General features: G+C 42.6%; 1 protein-coding gene across 1 annotated transcript in view; it reads right to left on the bottom strand.

Annotated features, from left to right (window-relative positions):
• Positions 1-16,028, bottom strand: part of syt7b (synaptotagmin VIIb) — a 136,866-nt gene that overhangs the window by 65,199 nt on the left and 55,639 nt on the right. Inside the window, exon 4 of the mRNA XM_084682257.1 lies at positions 14,396-14,530. Coding sequence (XP_084538383.1) covers positions 14,396-14,530 — 135 coding nt within the window. The remainder of the gene's footprint in view (positions 1-14,395; positions 14,531-16,028) is intronic.

Raw genomic sequence — 16,028 nt, forward strand, 5'->3', positions numbered from 1 at the left:
ACATGGTGGTGGCAGCATCATGGTTTGGGCCTGCTTTTCTTCAGCAGGGACAGGGAAGATGGTTAAAATTGATGGGAAGATGGATGGAGCCAAATACAGGACCATTCTGGAAGAAAACGTGATCGAGTCTGCAAAAGACCTGAGACTGGACGGAGATTTGTCTTCCAACAAGACAATGATCCAAAACATAAAGCAAAATCTACCATGGAATGGTTCACAAATAAACATATCTAGGTGTTAGAATGGCCAAGTCAAAGTCCAGACCCGAATCCAATCGAGAATCTGTGGAAAGAACTGTAAACTGCTGTTCACAAACGCTCTCCATCCAACCTCACTGAGCTTGAGCTGTTTTGCAAGGAGGAATGGGCAAAAATTTCAGTCTCTCGATGTGCACAACAGATAGAGACATACCCCAAGCGACTTACAGCTGTAATTGCAGCAAAAGGTGGCGCTACAAAGTATTAAGTTAAGGGGGCCAAACACTTTTGCACGCCCAATTTTTCAGTTTTTGATTTGTTAAAAAAGTTTGAAACATCCAATAAATTTCGTTCCACTTCATGATTGTGTCCGACTTGTTTTTTTTTTATTGTATTTTTTAGATTTTTTTTTATATCTTTGTTTGAAGCCTGAAATGTGGCAAAGGGTCAAAAAGTTCAAGGGGGGCCAATACTTTCGCAAGGCTCTGTACCTCTCTCTCTTTCTCCTGTCTTTCTTACATCTGTCTCCCCCACTCTTTGTCACCTCCCAGTTAGTTTTTCTCAATTGCTAAAACACTAAAACCCATTGGCTGAGCAAAGTTCTCAGTTGCCTGAACTCATTTAGCTAATTGTGCTTGTCTGTTGTCAATACCTAAACCTTTACCATTTCACATGGTAAAACACAATTTTCAGATCTCACTTTTCAGCAAAACCCTAAACACATTCTCATTCTCAAAACATATTCTGCACTCTAATGCACATGCCATCCATACTGGTAAACACAAGTGGCAACAATCAAATACAAATAGAGAAAGGATTTAATTGATTACCAACACAACCACTCAAAATTGATTTCACTTTCAAATGATGTGACACAACCAATATAAGACAGTTCAACAACCGGTTGTTGAAGATGGGAAAATATTTATTGTGATGTCGACAAGCTGCTCTGGCCTAACCCAGCACAAAGACAAGACAACATTGTGCACATTGATCACATGTTTACTCCTTTGATTTTTGTCCCTTTTACGGTAGTATTGTGTACTGTAGTACAGTGCATTGTAGGCTGTATACTGTACAATGAACAAATTGTATGGCCTTGAACATTGTGCTTTCCATTTGTTAAAGTAACAGTACTGACTGCTCAATAGATTTTGACTGGTTGCAGGTTCATATCAACAAAGAACAAGAGTGAGTTGTGAGTAGTGAGATGCAGGGTACAGTACTGTATAGGGGTACAAGAAGGAGAAAGAGCAAACAAAAATTGCAAAGAGCAAAGCAGAGTAGTAATATCTGGTCAATTTTGAGTTACTATGATAGAACATGTTTTTGTTCATCAAAAGGCAATGACGGATAAATATGAAATTTGTTTTGAGATTACATAAAGTCTCCCTGAGATCTATATGCTTTGAACAATGTGTTTTCAATTTTTTGGTGTATTGTTTACTGACTGCTTGATACTGTACATAATTTTGATCACTTTGTTTATGATTTGAGAGCAGTGTTTGATTTTGAGCACAGGTAAATCTGTTTTGAGGCAAAAGTTTGATTTTGAGCACAGGTAAAAAGCGAGATAAGCAGATAAAAGCGTTTACTAAATGAATAAATGTAATGTAAAACAGTTTTGAGGCAAAGGTTTCATTTTGCAAGAGGATTCAGAGGTTTGTAAATAGTGCTTGATGATGAGGTTTTGTGTTTACAATTTCGAGAAAATGGGTGACTGTTTCAAGAAATGTGTTTTAGCAATCGTGAAAAACTGTAAGACAGAACAGTGTTGGCAGATGAGTGTTTGTGCATCCGGACTGGTGCTGGAAAGATGGACAGTGGCCCACCAGGGAACCATTAACAACCCCAACATGAATGCCATTGATTAGCCTCAGATAAAGCAGGGTATCAGACAGGTAACAGGCACGTCAAACAGGAATCTGAAACCAGTCAGTGAAGGCCAATTCCTCCTGCAGTACATGTGGCTGTAAGATCACCCTGTGAACTAAGTTTACAGAAGGAAATCTTGATTCAAATCCTGTCAGTCAAACAAACTTTCTGAGCAGATCTAGGAGAGTTTCATTTGTTTTTTATTCTCCCTCCGGTCCCTGGTTTATTAGTAAGACCCAGGTAGATTCAAGGGGATAGGACCTATGGGCAAGGCCACCTCTGGGTGTGAGTGTGTGTCTGGCTGCCTTTATTGAGTGATGATTCGCTGGGGGGGGGGGGTCAATATTCAGAAACTGGTGTGACCGCCAGAGACTGAAGTGGACAGAAGGAAAAGGGAATTGGGGGGAGGATAGGTTAGGAGAGCGGAGGGGGGGGCAAAGGAGCAATGGTCTGCAGGCTGCCGTTTACAGTACATCATCAGTCATTGGTCATTCCACACACACAAAGAGAGGGAGCAATGGTACTCTCTGTATCCTGGTTCTCAAACATGTGGGGTCTTGTGTTACTGTCCATCCCTTGCCTTATTACAAACACTGGTCCCTCATCTAAACTGATAATTTGTCAGAAAATCTGTGATGTTTGTGGCATCACCAGATTGCTCAATATAGATGTCAAAAGTTGTTTGTTGTCTGCTAAGCACAGAAGTCAACTGGAATAAATAAGTGAACTGGAATAAAATAAGTTGTAATAAAAGGTTCCTGTGGGAGCCTGGCGTCATATATCACATTTTGAATTATGTTCTGTTGTTGTTATTACTGCTGTTGGTGAATCATTTTAACCAGTCTACCACTTAACGAACCTCAGGCAGAGATGATAAGCCTATATCTGGTCATATTATTGTAGCTCCAGTTAAGTGCATTATTTATTTACTGTGGTTTTTCCGTTCAAACGGCAGGTTTCACCTTGCTCTCCCAATCCTGAAAGCATCTCATATCTCCTTGTCACCAGCCTTCATCTATCCATGCGGTACACTAAATTATTCATCCTCTCCCTTTGTCTTTTTAACTCTCTGGGTCCTATTTTAACGATCTGAAACGCAAGTATCAAAGTGCAAGTAACTTTGTGGGCGGGATTCCAGCGCGGTTGCCATTTAACCCGGCGGGATAAATGATTTTGCGCCTGGCGCAAATCTAAAATGGGTTGGTCCAAAGTAGCTACATTACTATCAGAGCGTCATCTCACATTCCCTTTAAGGGCAGCGCTTGTTCCATGGCGGATTGGTATTATAACGACCGATCTGCCATGTGCACGCCAGGAGCGATTCACAGCCAAGGAGACCGATGTTCCAGTCAGGGCCGTAACAGATAGAGAAGTGACATTGTATGGGAAAGACAGAGCAGTTTTTTTCATTGCACTAAATTGCCCGCTTATGCTGCTCATTCAAATTCTTATTTTTATATATATACTGTATGTATATATGTATATATATATATATATATATATATATATATTTAACTTGTTATATTTTAAAATTTTTATATAAAAAAATATAACAAGTTAAATTGTTTAGTTCTTAGAATTGGTTTAACTATTGTACTTTTTTACTTAATTTAAGATCCGTATGTGTTTATTGTTTGCACCTTCCTGCCACAGTAAAATCTGTGTTTGTGTAACATAAGCTGCATGGCAAATAAACCAAATTTTGATTCTGATTGAGATAGGAGAAGAAACCCACCAAAATTAGCTTCGGTTAAACAGGCGTGGGAGAAAATTGCCACAATTGTTACAAATCAAGTTCCCATAGGCCTACATAAAGATTTCTCATTAAAATCTTTTTATAATCATTGAAGAAATGTAACACGCCAAAACAATGTAACGTAGCTTCGCAGAAAGAAGACCCTGGCCTCGCCAGCAGTGCTTACGGACCAAGCAGGCACCCTTAAAATAGCATCTGAATAACGCGCTATTGACTTTAGACTACGTTTTTTTCCTGGTCAGTGGCGGAATTGTTTTACTGAAACTGCAAAATAGCACCAGGGAACGTTTGCCCACGGAACACGCCTTATTTTTTCGCTGAACCGCCCCCAGGAGCGCAAAGTCATTCCCTAATTTACCGACATGCGTCTGAGGAGGGAAAGTCCACTTTGCGTCGAGTGAAAATAAGGAATGATACTTTACAAAGTCGCAGCACAGTTGACAAAGTCAATTGTGCTGGGTGGAAGATAGGGCCCTCTATGTATATACTTTACCCCTCTCTACATGTACCTGCACCACCCCCCCACGCCCCCTGCAGTAGTTGCAGTCCTACGTCGGGGAAATGAAGCTGTTGGCAGGAGACCAATGACCAGGATGGTTAACCTACTAGCAGAGCTGGTGGAGCTTAGACTGTGAACTTACAACGCAGTTGTAAGGAAGCAAAGGAAGATGGAGGAGTTGGAGACCTTCCTGAAGGGTGGACGTGAAAATTGAGACGCGGCTACTCGTCAAAACAACTATCCCAATGTTATCTACTTTCAACCCCGTAACCAGCACAGGCCTTGGCCAAGGCCGTTGCTGGAAAACAACTCCCGTGGAGAGCGCTGAAGCGAGACTATCTTGCTCTTCCCTCCCCCCACTGACATCTGTGGTTTGGTCTCTGCCGGGGTCATGACCAAGGATGTCTCCTTGCCAACACAATCTGCATAGGGAGAATCGGACCGATTGTGGCCTAGGTTGAGGGTGCCAACCCAGACCTACTCACACATTAACTTTCACCTACTGCAGCTCGAAAAAATCTAAGTCGACCAAGAGCATATCGACCATAAAATCGACTAATCGACTGAGTGGGGACAGCCCTAGAGAAGTCAATGTTATTATTCTATACTATGTTATTATACATCTATCAACGACATGTCTGGGTGTTTCAGAAAGGAGAAATAAGAACATAGTGAGAAATCAGACAGCAGACCCCACAGAACCAGAGAAGATCAGACAGGTATGCACTCAGTACAGAACATCCCATACATCTTAGGTAAACCCACAGTGCAAGTCATTGCATGCATCCCAAAAATAACATCCATACTCACAGGAAGGACTTGACGTCCAGTCCTCGGTTCCGTATCTGGCCCATCATATGATCCCAGCTCCCAGGGTTCGACCGAGAACACCCTGCCCCTGCCCCTCTGTAGCGAGAGGCTCCCACCGGACTCCCCCTGACCCCCCGTGGGCCACCCCGGTGCCCCCCCCCTCCTCCTGGCCCTGTGTGGAGTTGGCCCAGGCTCTGTGAGGTAGCAGGGGGGTCATTGGGCCCTGAGGGAGGCTGGTGAGTGAGGGGCTGCTGGAGGCTCTGCTGACGGACCAGGGGGCGTGGCCGGGCAGCGGCCGAGGAGGGAATGTGTTCCAGCGTGGAGGCAGAGGACAGGGAGGGGTCCCCAAAACTGGCCACAGAAGGAGAGAGTGCGAGGGAAAGGAGGAATAGGGGACAGTACACACAAAGAATATGGCAGAAGAGATATGATTGATGGAGTGAGAGATTAGGAAAGAGAAGAAAATAGAATAATAGAGGAGGGTGTAGGGCGGGGGTAGAGAGAGGCCAACGTAAAGGTAATTTGTGGTCAGAGGACAGAGTAAGAGGGAGACCAGGAGATTAAGAGATGAGAAGGATGAGTGTGACATTGAAAGAATACAATATCGTAAAACATAACAAATCATGGAATGAGAGTGGACAGATGAGACAGGATTAAGAGAATAGAATACCAAATGAAGAGAGAGGAGATAGAGATTGAGGAAAAGAGACAGAGCAAGAGGATAATCAGATACAGTCAAAGGTTAGCAACAGGAAAGCAGTTATATTGGAGTTGATATTGGACACTTTACTGTACCGTATCTTACAGTCTCAGAGTGTGGACAGACTGGTATCTTGTTTCTTAATGAATTCTGTCATATTCTGATACTAACTCTGGTGGTTTAGACAGTCAACTGGCCTCCCCATAGATGAGATCAGCTCAACCAGAAACTACACTAAAACATCTCTTTATGTTTCCCTCTGATTGTCTATTGCTTCTTTGTTCCTTTTACATCATTTACCATGACCTACCCCTCTTTGTCTTGCTTTTTCCACTTTCCATTTATCTTTCCTCCACTCACCTGTTCATCCAAGACTTGCTCTGCCTTCCTCCTACCTCCTTGCTCTCCTCTTTCCCCTTTCTCTTCATTGTCTCACACATTTATCTTGCCTTACCCTTCAGTTTAGGCCCACCCTCAATCTATCCACCCAGCCACTCTCAACCCCTCCTCTAATCATCTGCTTGTTTTTACTTTCATTTAACCCCCTCCATCCTCCCCTCATCTCCGCCATCCCTGATTGCTGTAAGCTCCTGCTAAACAGTGCTGTCTGAAGATAATGTTATGCCCCATGATTTACTGCCCAGGACTATGTGTGTGCGCATGTGTGTGTACAGTATGTGTGTCTGTGTGGGTTTATTTGTGTGTGCGCTTCAGTGAGTCTATAGAAGCCGCAGAGACGTGACCCCAGAAAAAGCCAGCGGTAGATCAAATTAATACCAGCCATAATTCACAATACTCTGCGCCTCCACACACACCCTTACAGACACACACATACAAACCTTTACGCCCATCCTACACACACAAACACACAGTTGTTGTGATATGGCTTGTTTAGTGAGGATGGGCTGAGGGTGGTGACTGGTTAATGATTAAGTGGATATGGGGTATCTTCAAAAGGGATTATGTTTAGAAATTGTTAAATTGTAATCATGTTTCATGTGAATGTTATCAACAGGAAGTAAACTGCTCCAAACATCTACACAGGTCTGTCCCAATTGTGCTAGGTTAGCCCAAAGTGCTGTACCATGCTCTCCCTTTTGTACAGGAAGGGTCACAATCATCTCACTGACGCCGTTTACAGTCTCAGTTCTGAAACCTCTTTGGTGCGGTTAATGAAGTGGGAGAGACAGAACACAGTGTGAAAAAAGGATGCTTAGAGAAGAATTACAACAGAGACAAGAGAACAAAGGGATGAAACAAAATGGAACAAACAAAATGGAAACAATTGCACACACAACCGACAGTTGACGAACAATGATGTACACAGACAAGGTTAGGATTACAGATGGCGCTGTGTGAGACTACTGTATATGTACAGCCAACCAATGTTTCTGCCATAGCTGACACAATGATGAATCAATAAAACTGAGGGGAAGGATGGGTGGCTCGAGGCCAGACAGCTAACCGTATGGTCATCGTTCAAATAAACATTGTCAGTCTCCTCTGTGTCTTAAGTAAGGGAAAATGCCAGACAAGGTGTACCAATATCACCTAATAATGGATGATGCAGAGGCGTGAACCGGTTCTTATAGTGTACTTTGTACTTCTGTACAGTGTACTTTAAAGTACACTATAAGTGTTCTTTATTATATCTTTTTTAAAGTGTACTAAATGACCTAAAAAGTGGGCCAATTCAGTTTACTTAGTACAAAAAAAGTACACTGCTAGTATACTTTAAGTAACATGATAATAGTATACTTTTTATACTAAGTATACTTACAAGATAAACTTGAAGTATACTTCTTTTTTATAAGGGTGCTGGTACTGTCGTGTTGGCCGCAGCCTGTCTGAAGTAGATTGACTAGCGAGGTGAATAGCGAATAGCGATTAGAATCGAGTATTCACCCAGACCATAGTACAAAGTTGCTCATAAACTCTACAATTACTACATTGAACAAACATTTTGTGGTAGCACTCCGTGATGCCTGTAAAATAGCCTTGGTCTCTTTCTTAAAAGTCACATGACATGCTGTTTTTGGATGCTTTTATATAGGCCCTAGTGGTTCCCTAATACTGTATCTGAAGTACCTTTTCCACAGTTGACGCTGGGCATCTCTATTAGCCATAAATTAGTACCAGAGCCTGTTGAAGACATTCTCTTTTAGTACCATTATAAAGTGGAAAGTCTAAACCGGAAATGAGAATAAGCGGGTGGCCGCTCCCATCGTGACTTCCGGAATAAGGTGAATACAGTCATTGGATAAATGCTGTGATATGATGATTGGAGGGTCTGTCGAAACACTGCATCTCCTTTTGATTGACAGCGATTTTGTACTATAAAAAGTCACCAAAGCTATTCGAGCTCAGTCCCATCGCGGATTTTGCAAGTGTAGTCGTAAGACAAACAGCTGCAACCTATTTCTTGGTATTTGCTTGGCAAAATTGCTAGCCAATTTTCATCATATATTTAATACAATTATACACCACATTCCTTGTAGGGGTGAACTAGCCAGTGAATTAGCAAAATAAATGGAAAATGTATATGATGTAGGCCGAAAATGAGCTTCCCCTATTTAAAAGACCAACAGCCGCCACTGGAATAGAGGTGGATATGAATGAGAGAGGCATGAGGGAGGAGTAAAGGGATTGACAGAAGGGATGAAAAGGGGTGAAAGGGTTCTAAATGATTGAGTGAACAAGTACGTTTTGGAAAGTTATATATGATTCAAATACAGCTGACATGCATTTCAAATAGTCGTAAGATATTTTTCAGAGTGTACAGAATGGATTCCATAAAGGTTCCAGGTGGGCCTGAAATAACCGTCCAGTGAGAGCTGTAACAGTTGAGAGCTGTAACAGTTTATACAGTACTATACAAGCAGAAGCTGACAGGTGTTGCTTTGGTAAGAGAGGATAATCTCCTCATGGAAACAGATGACCATGCACCAGAGTACAGCATTTCATGCATACACATGCGTACTTCTCCTTCTCTTGTACCATTCCCTCAATCATCTCTCTCTTCATTCCACCCATGTCATCATCCATACCATCTCACTCTCTGTCCTGCCTATAGGCAGTCACACCAGACTATGACCCTGCTAGGGCTGCAAGAAAACCCAGGAGTGGTCCCATCGAGTCACAACACTCACTTGATGGGTGTCAGGCCTCCGGCATGCATGTGGCTCTGGACAGTCTGCCAGCGACCCACCTTAATGCTACCCGCCACTATGCTCCGCCCGCTGTCACTGCGGCTGGGGCCGCCCCCAGTGTCCCCACCCTTCTCCACTGCCCCACTGAAATAGCAGGGCAAGGAGGAATGATCACAAAGACAAAAATATAAAATGATAGGGGTGGAGAGACAAATAAAAATACAGGGAGAGAGACAGACAAAAAGAGAGTCAAGAAAGAGAGTGAAAGAAAGAGAGATAGTGAGAGAGAGAAATAAAGAAAGAAAGAGAGAGGAGGGATGAGACAGAAGAAGTCAGAGGGTATAGGATTAGAAAGACAAACAGACAGAAACAGAAGGAGAAAGAAGCGTTAGAGTAAAGCAAACGTGTTATTGGATGGCAGAGCCACTGAACCACAGGGGACAGGGAGTTACCAAACCAGCTACAGGTATCACAGGAGCAGCACCCAGTCAACCATCCAGTCATCCATATGGTACTGTAGGCTGTAACGGTGATGGGCTGGCAGTGGATCAAGGTGGTCTAGATTTATTGTGGGAACCAGCTACTGTGGTTGGGTACAAGAGGGCAGGTTGTGTGTGAGTGTGTGTGCCTGGCTGTGTGTGCATGTGTGTATGGGGTGTAATCGGTAGGCTACTCTGGCGAGTTGTGGAAAACGCGGAATTAATACAACACCTTACAGGTTGATAGAAAATTTGGTGTGCATATAAACATGTGTAATTTGTGCGTATTACATTTGATAAGGCGTGCAGACAGGCAGGTGACGTGTGCTTCGCATACTTTGTTCAGTGATGAACATCCTCATCACTAGAAACGCAGAGCCATTTTTCCCGTCTTGTCTTCCAAAAATGTACTTGCCTTGGGTCAATAGCCTATGTCATTCACGTATTACACCTCATACAACAGTGTCAGTATGCACAGCACACATAACACCTGCCTGTGCGCACGCCAAGATATCTATCAAACAGTTAGGCGTAGTGTTCACGTAGGCGTAGGTCTCGCCTATTTAAAGCGTATGTCAGGTGTAGTGTACATGACATGAAAACATTGTTCACATGTCAATAAAATATGGGGTGTAATCAATGGGGGGTGACAAGTGCCCTCGCACGCCCGAAAAGCATACAATGTAGCATAAAAAAAGTGTTGTATTATGCGAAATATTTTTGACCAACACTTTTTTTACGGATGCAAAACTATTCCTGCCGATGCAAATCTTTTTCTACGTATGCAAAACTTTTTCTACGGATGCAAAATATTATTGACCCTAATTTGACTGGAAACACTGAGTGCCTCCTTTACTAACATTGCGACCACAGCTTAATAGGCACCTTAGCCCAACCGCAAATAGCGGACGGTGTATTTCCGCATTTTGCGTGGTATTTATCAAACCAGATCCTCGTTGGGCAATCAGCGCCCATTAGTGTTAATTAGCTTGCCGTTAAAAGACAGGAAAAATCGCCTGCATGTCACTGCCACCATGGGTGATTCGAGGGAAGAAAAAAAAAAGGTTAAAGTTAAAGTTAGCGAACAGGAGCTAGAAATATACTCACTCACTTTCCCTTATACCATCCCAGCAGCGTTAATCTGCGTGTTATGTGTTATGTCTTTACCCGCTATTTCACGCATGACATGGGTGCAATCCTGTCAGTAAATGAGGCTCTAAGTATCAAACGCAAAACGCAAGTAACTTTTGAAGCGTATGTCAGGTGTATTGTACATGACAAACACGTTGTTCACATGTCAATAAAATATGGGGTGTAATCAATGGGGGGTGACAAGTGCCCTCGCACGCCCGAAAAGCATACAATGTAGCAGTGGCAATTTTAGACCCTTTTTTGGGGTTCTCAAGCACCCCTAAATTTCATCTCAGCATCCCTAAAAATAATAATAATAAAAAAAAGAAATGTTTTTGTTTATTATTAATTGATGCTGGTAGTTCATGAAGAAAGGGACATCCTTAGTTTTTTTATTCATTCAATATTTTGCATAATAATAAATAAATGTATTAATTGTTATCCAGTGAAATTAGTGATTTATTAGCAAGGGGGTTTAACACTTTTGCAAGGCACTGTATTCATGTCACATTCTCATTGAGGGCTGAGCACCCCTCAAGGTCTGATCTTAGAATCGCCCCTGCAATGTAGCAGTGCCGGTCCTAGCACATTTGGCGGTCTAGGCAGGGTTTACCTACACCCAGTGCCGCCGCTCCCATAACGCGCACTACGCGCTGTGCGTAGGGCAGCAAGGCCCGAGGGGGCACCAAAAAATTGCTAACTGAAAAATCATCATAGTTATTATAATTATAATGCAGATATTATTTCAGTAGACTTATATAAATATTAGGCACCTTTAGGAATGTATATCACAAAACTGGCAAAACAAGAGATATATTTAATTGCTCAAAAAACGTTACGATGGTGGTACTATATGAGATAGTAGGTGTACACAAGCACAGCCTACATCTTTCTTTAGTTTTACCAGCCTTCAAATGTGGCCATCCCTTTCCCGGTTGCAAAAGCATGTTCCAAAATCTTAACCTCTAGCTTACATTATCATAAAGTAACATATTCTTTTAGCATATGGTGAGGGGATGCAATCTCACTACATCTGAGTGAGGGGTTGCGCTCTTATCACGACGCCATACCCGGTTGAACTTAATGTGTAATTAATGTTATAAGAACCTAAAAATAAATATCATAAACGTAAAGTAGCAAAGACGTTACGTTGTTTATAATACAACAAGATATATGATAACATATTTTTGACACTTGAAAATCGAAACATTTTTCACATAACCTTTATTTATCAAGTTGTCAATGACAATTATGAGACTGACGTCTCGAGGACTTGACGTCACTTGATTCCTTCCATCGCTCCATACAGTCGCCATACCATAAACTGACCAGCAGATGTCCCTATGGAGAAGATGTATCGAACGCTTCGAAAAAGCGATACTTTTTCAAGACAATTGTGTCAAATAGCTTGTTGCTTCGAAAAGCTTTGTTTCCCCCATCACTACAATATGATCATCAGCCCATATTTGCCGTTCCTTCACTTCATCATTCCCCCACGTTTTCCCTCAACTAATTTTGCTGCTAATGAGTGGCACGGCTGTCTCCGCCAAGTGTAAATGTATTTTTCAACCCACAATGCACTACATTTTGGTTTGCTTCCTGGAATAGGTCAATATTAAGTCCAATTACGTTCAGACCTAAAGCGAACCGAACCATGGTTCACTTTGAAGCAGGCCGAGTCCCATCTTTTTAGGGGGACCATGGTTCGGTTGTTTGATCCGCACTAGAGTTCGAATGCGTGTTCTCACCTCTCCAAACGAACTTTACTTTCAGAGAAAACGGACCATGGTCCGATTGAAACGGACATAACATTTCAGGTGTGAAAGCACCCTGACTGGACCGGACCAGACCGGACCAGACCAGACCAGACAGGCAACACAGCAGAGTCACTGAAAAAAGTCACTGAAGGTTTACTTTACAAGGTCACCACAATTAGGGATAAGGACAGACAAGCCACAGAACACAGTCACTATTCCGATTAGCTAGCCATGCTCGTGAATGTGCACGCACTGAGAGCAAAGGTAGAGGTGGGGAGGAGATTTTCATATTTTATTTAATGAGTCAAAGGGACTTAGGGGTCAATGGCTAGCTTTGACAAGCCCTGAGACAAACAAGAGTGTTGAGCCCCACATTCTCCCCTTGTTGTGGTGAGCGCCGACAAACTGGAAGAAATAATCTGGTCTCTGTACAGTTTAGCAGACAACACACCCATTAAAACATAAAAACACATCCAACCTTTTTCTTAAGTCATGCTAAAAATAGGGTATGAACAAAAACAATGACTGTATTTACTGTTATTAAAGCACAGGCATCGAGTCCTAGATTTATTTCAAGCTTTAGTGCTGCATAAACTACTGTAGTTAGAGCAGGCTGGGCAGGCCACATTAAGTAGGAGCTATTGGACAGACCGTGTGGTAGTATTGAGTGGCAGGTGGAGGTGGTGAAGGTGGAGACACAACCAGTAATAGGTACTCAGGGAGTGAGAAGATAAGGAAGCTGGAAAAGAAGCAACTCCTATATAAAAAAGTGCCCATTGGAAAGTCAACAACACCAAACACACGTCATCAGCAACAACAACACCAACAAATGCAAAAGAGGGTGAATTGCCAATCAAATTTAACGGTCAACCCTCTGATAAGCCAAGGTCGGGGTTGGGGGTTAAAGAATGGGGCCTAGTGATTTAGAAAGAGGATTTTGGGCAGGTTAGAGTCTATGGTGTCTGAGGGTTGTCCGTCTCCATGGTAGCACTCCATGGGTGGAGGTGAGAGGTTAAGGGTTAGTGAGGCTGGCAGGGCTGTAGGGAACAGGGGGGCTGTCTAATTATTCTATTGAAAAGATTGTGGTTAACGTGTTGCTTATGTATCATGTATGAGATACTATAAGGTATGATATACTTTCAAACATGCCTGTCCAGTATACTGACTGCATGTTCCTATGCTAATAGCCTATGTAACTGTAAATATCCATGTGACCTATGATAAAGGGTATGGCAACATAAATCTCTGTGGGTTTGACAGCTGCATCTTTCTATTTCTCATTACTACAGCTAGCCACCAGAGAAAATTATCTCCGTCCACAGATTAGAATAAAAAGTCCAGTCAGGTTACTAGGAGGATGGAGGTTTGAGGAAACAGATATATAGCATACATGGCAATAGACTTAAACAGATATACGGCCAATCTAGCCTAGCCTAAATACAGTCCCCTGTATTTCTTCACATCATGTTTTGACAGAAAGCATGTGCGGTTCTACAAATTGTTAAGATAGGAGTACCATACACCAATTGTGAACACAACACAGCAGATCAAACTGTACATCTTCATCAACTCCAGTAAGGCTGCCAACAGTGCATATTAACTAGCTAAAAAGCCCCTCAGTCTCCACTGACTACGAAAGGAGAAATGATTGCTGCCAATCATTCAGCATCTCCAGGGACACATTAGGTTGTGTAGAATACGTGTTTGTCAGACAGCAGCTACAGAGCACTTGTGCTGGACGATTGGGTTCAAAGCTACTGTTTCGGGTTGTGGGGGCCATTTAGCTGCTGTCTCTTCTGTGTGCATGTCAGAAGAGCTCATGCTGCAAGAGAAGCCTCCTGTGGAACAGCTAGACAGTTCTAGAATGTGTTAGATGTAGTGTGCGTGTTTGTGTCATTCTAACAATGCAATTAGTGTTGTGGGAGATTTGGAGAAGGAGGTATATACAGGAGCACAGAACTCAACTCCAGCCCCGGCCCCCCATTGTCGTTACAGCCCTGCCCAGAGAGAGGGGTCCCTTACCAGCCACAACTGAGACTCACTTGGGCGTGAGGCGAGGGTCTCCGTAGGGGGCATAAGGGGACATGTTTAGGAGGAACTCCTTGGGCGGGTAGGAGCTCCACCTCTGCTGCACGTTGCTGCTGTCATTGTTATTCCAAAAGTCTCTGTCTAGATCACTGTGACCAGAGAAAGAGCACAGGAACAGTCAGAGCAGCACAAAGCCAATCACAGTGGGTCATGGTGGGAGGTGGGAGGAGTCTAGGGTAACATGGATAGAGTTAGGACAAAAAGAAAGTGGGTACTGGATACAGAAGTATGCAAAAAGAGGTACATTTCACAAGCCTGGGTGGTGTGAACACAGTAAAATAATTTGGGCAGTTGTAACAAAACTCTACTTTGATTCTTCTTTTACAGTAAAAAAGAAATATTGAAAAAAAAAACTAGACCGATTGTTTGGACTGGATTGCAACAAAGTCTATTGTCAAAATCCTATTTGCTTTGAGGCCTCAAAAAGCCACCAGACATTGTACATTCACTACTCAGCCTGCGTAGGGGATGAAATAAAATAGAAACAAAGTGTTCATTGATACAGACAACAAAGTCATAGAGGAGCAGTGGAGTGGAGCTGTAAAGTTTGGTTACTCAGATAAATAAATACAGATATGTAGATTAGATAAATTACAACACTCAAGGCAGAGAAAAACAGGGAGTTGACGGAGTGAGACTGCAGAAGTAAGAAAGGAAAGGGATTAATAAAAGACAGAAAAGTAAGACAGGAGGATGAGAGAGAAAGGGGGGAGGGATGGATTATCTTTAGAAACCATCAACATTATCAGCATCCAGCCCTGTGCAGTTGAGCTGTCACTGTTATTTCTGAACGTTGACAAACCTGTTAACACAGCCATGCATAAATACGAGCATATAATGGCCACGGTTATCATGGTCAAACCCATAGCTTTCAGATATCACTGAACACACTATTTCTAATGTAGAAATTTGTAGTGATGTATTCGGTCGGTCGGTCGGTCGGTAACATATCCCTGTGGGGAAATAAGTGCATTATAGCAGTTAACATGGATCACAATCAATATATTAGCTGTTGCCTTAATTATCTGTCAATGGATTCTCTTAATACTCATTAATATACTATATATGCTGAGTCAGATGGCTGAGCGATTAGGGAATCGGGCTAGTAATCAGAAGGTTGCTGGTCCGATTCCCCGGCCGTGCCAAATGACGTTGTGTCCTTGGGCAAGGCACTTCACCCTACCTGCCTCGGGGAGAATGTTCCTGTACTTACTGTAAGTCGCTCTGGATAAGAGCGTCTGATAAATGACTAAATGTAAATGTAAATATGCGTTCTTACTGTAATCACTATTGTATATTTATGACAGTTCTGTATAGAACAGTTGTTACCAGTAGTCAGGCCTAGCTTGTAGAAAAATACAGTGGCTGTCTAGCCTGGCTGCCAACCCAACTTATCCCCGCCCACAAAAAAATTTGGTCGGGAAGTTGGGTCTGGAAGGGCTAGATTGCGGAAAAACTATATCCGAACAGGAGCTGTTCGGACCAATTAAATTTTCAGGGCGGACTTTATACGATTATGGACATATGATCAACAGTAACGTAATCAACAACGTCTCCAAAGAGCGCTTGGGTTGAATTTGTTTTCAA

The sequence above is a fragment of the Hypomesus nipponensis genome, chromosome 19 (genome assembly GCF_054491055.1).
Source record: "Hypomesus nipponensis isolate SF chromosome 19, ASM5449105v1, whole genome shotgun sequence".
NCBI classification, from domain to species: Eukaryota; Metazoa; Chordata; class Actinopteri; order Osmeriformes; family Osmeridae; genus Hypomesus; species Hypomesus nipponensis.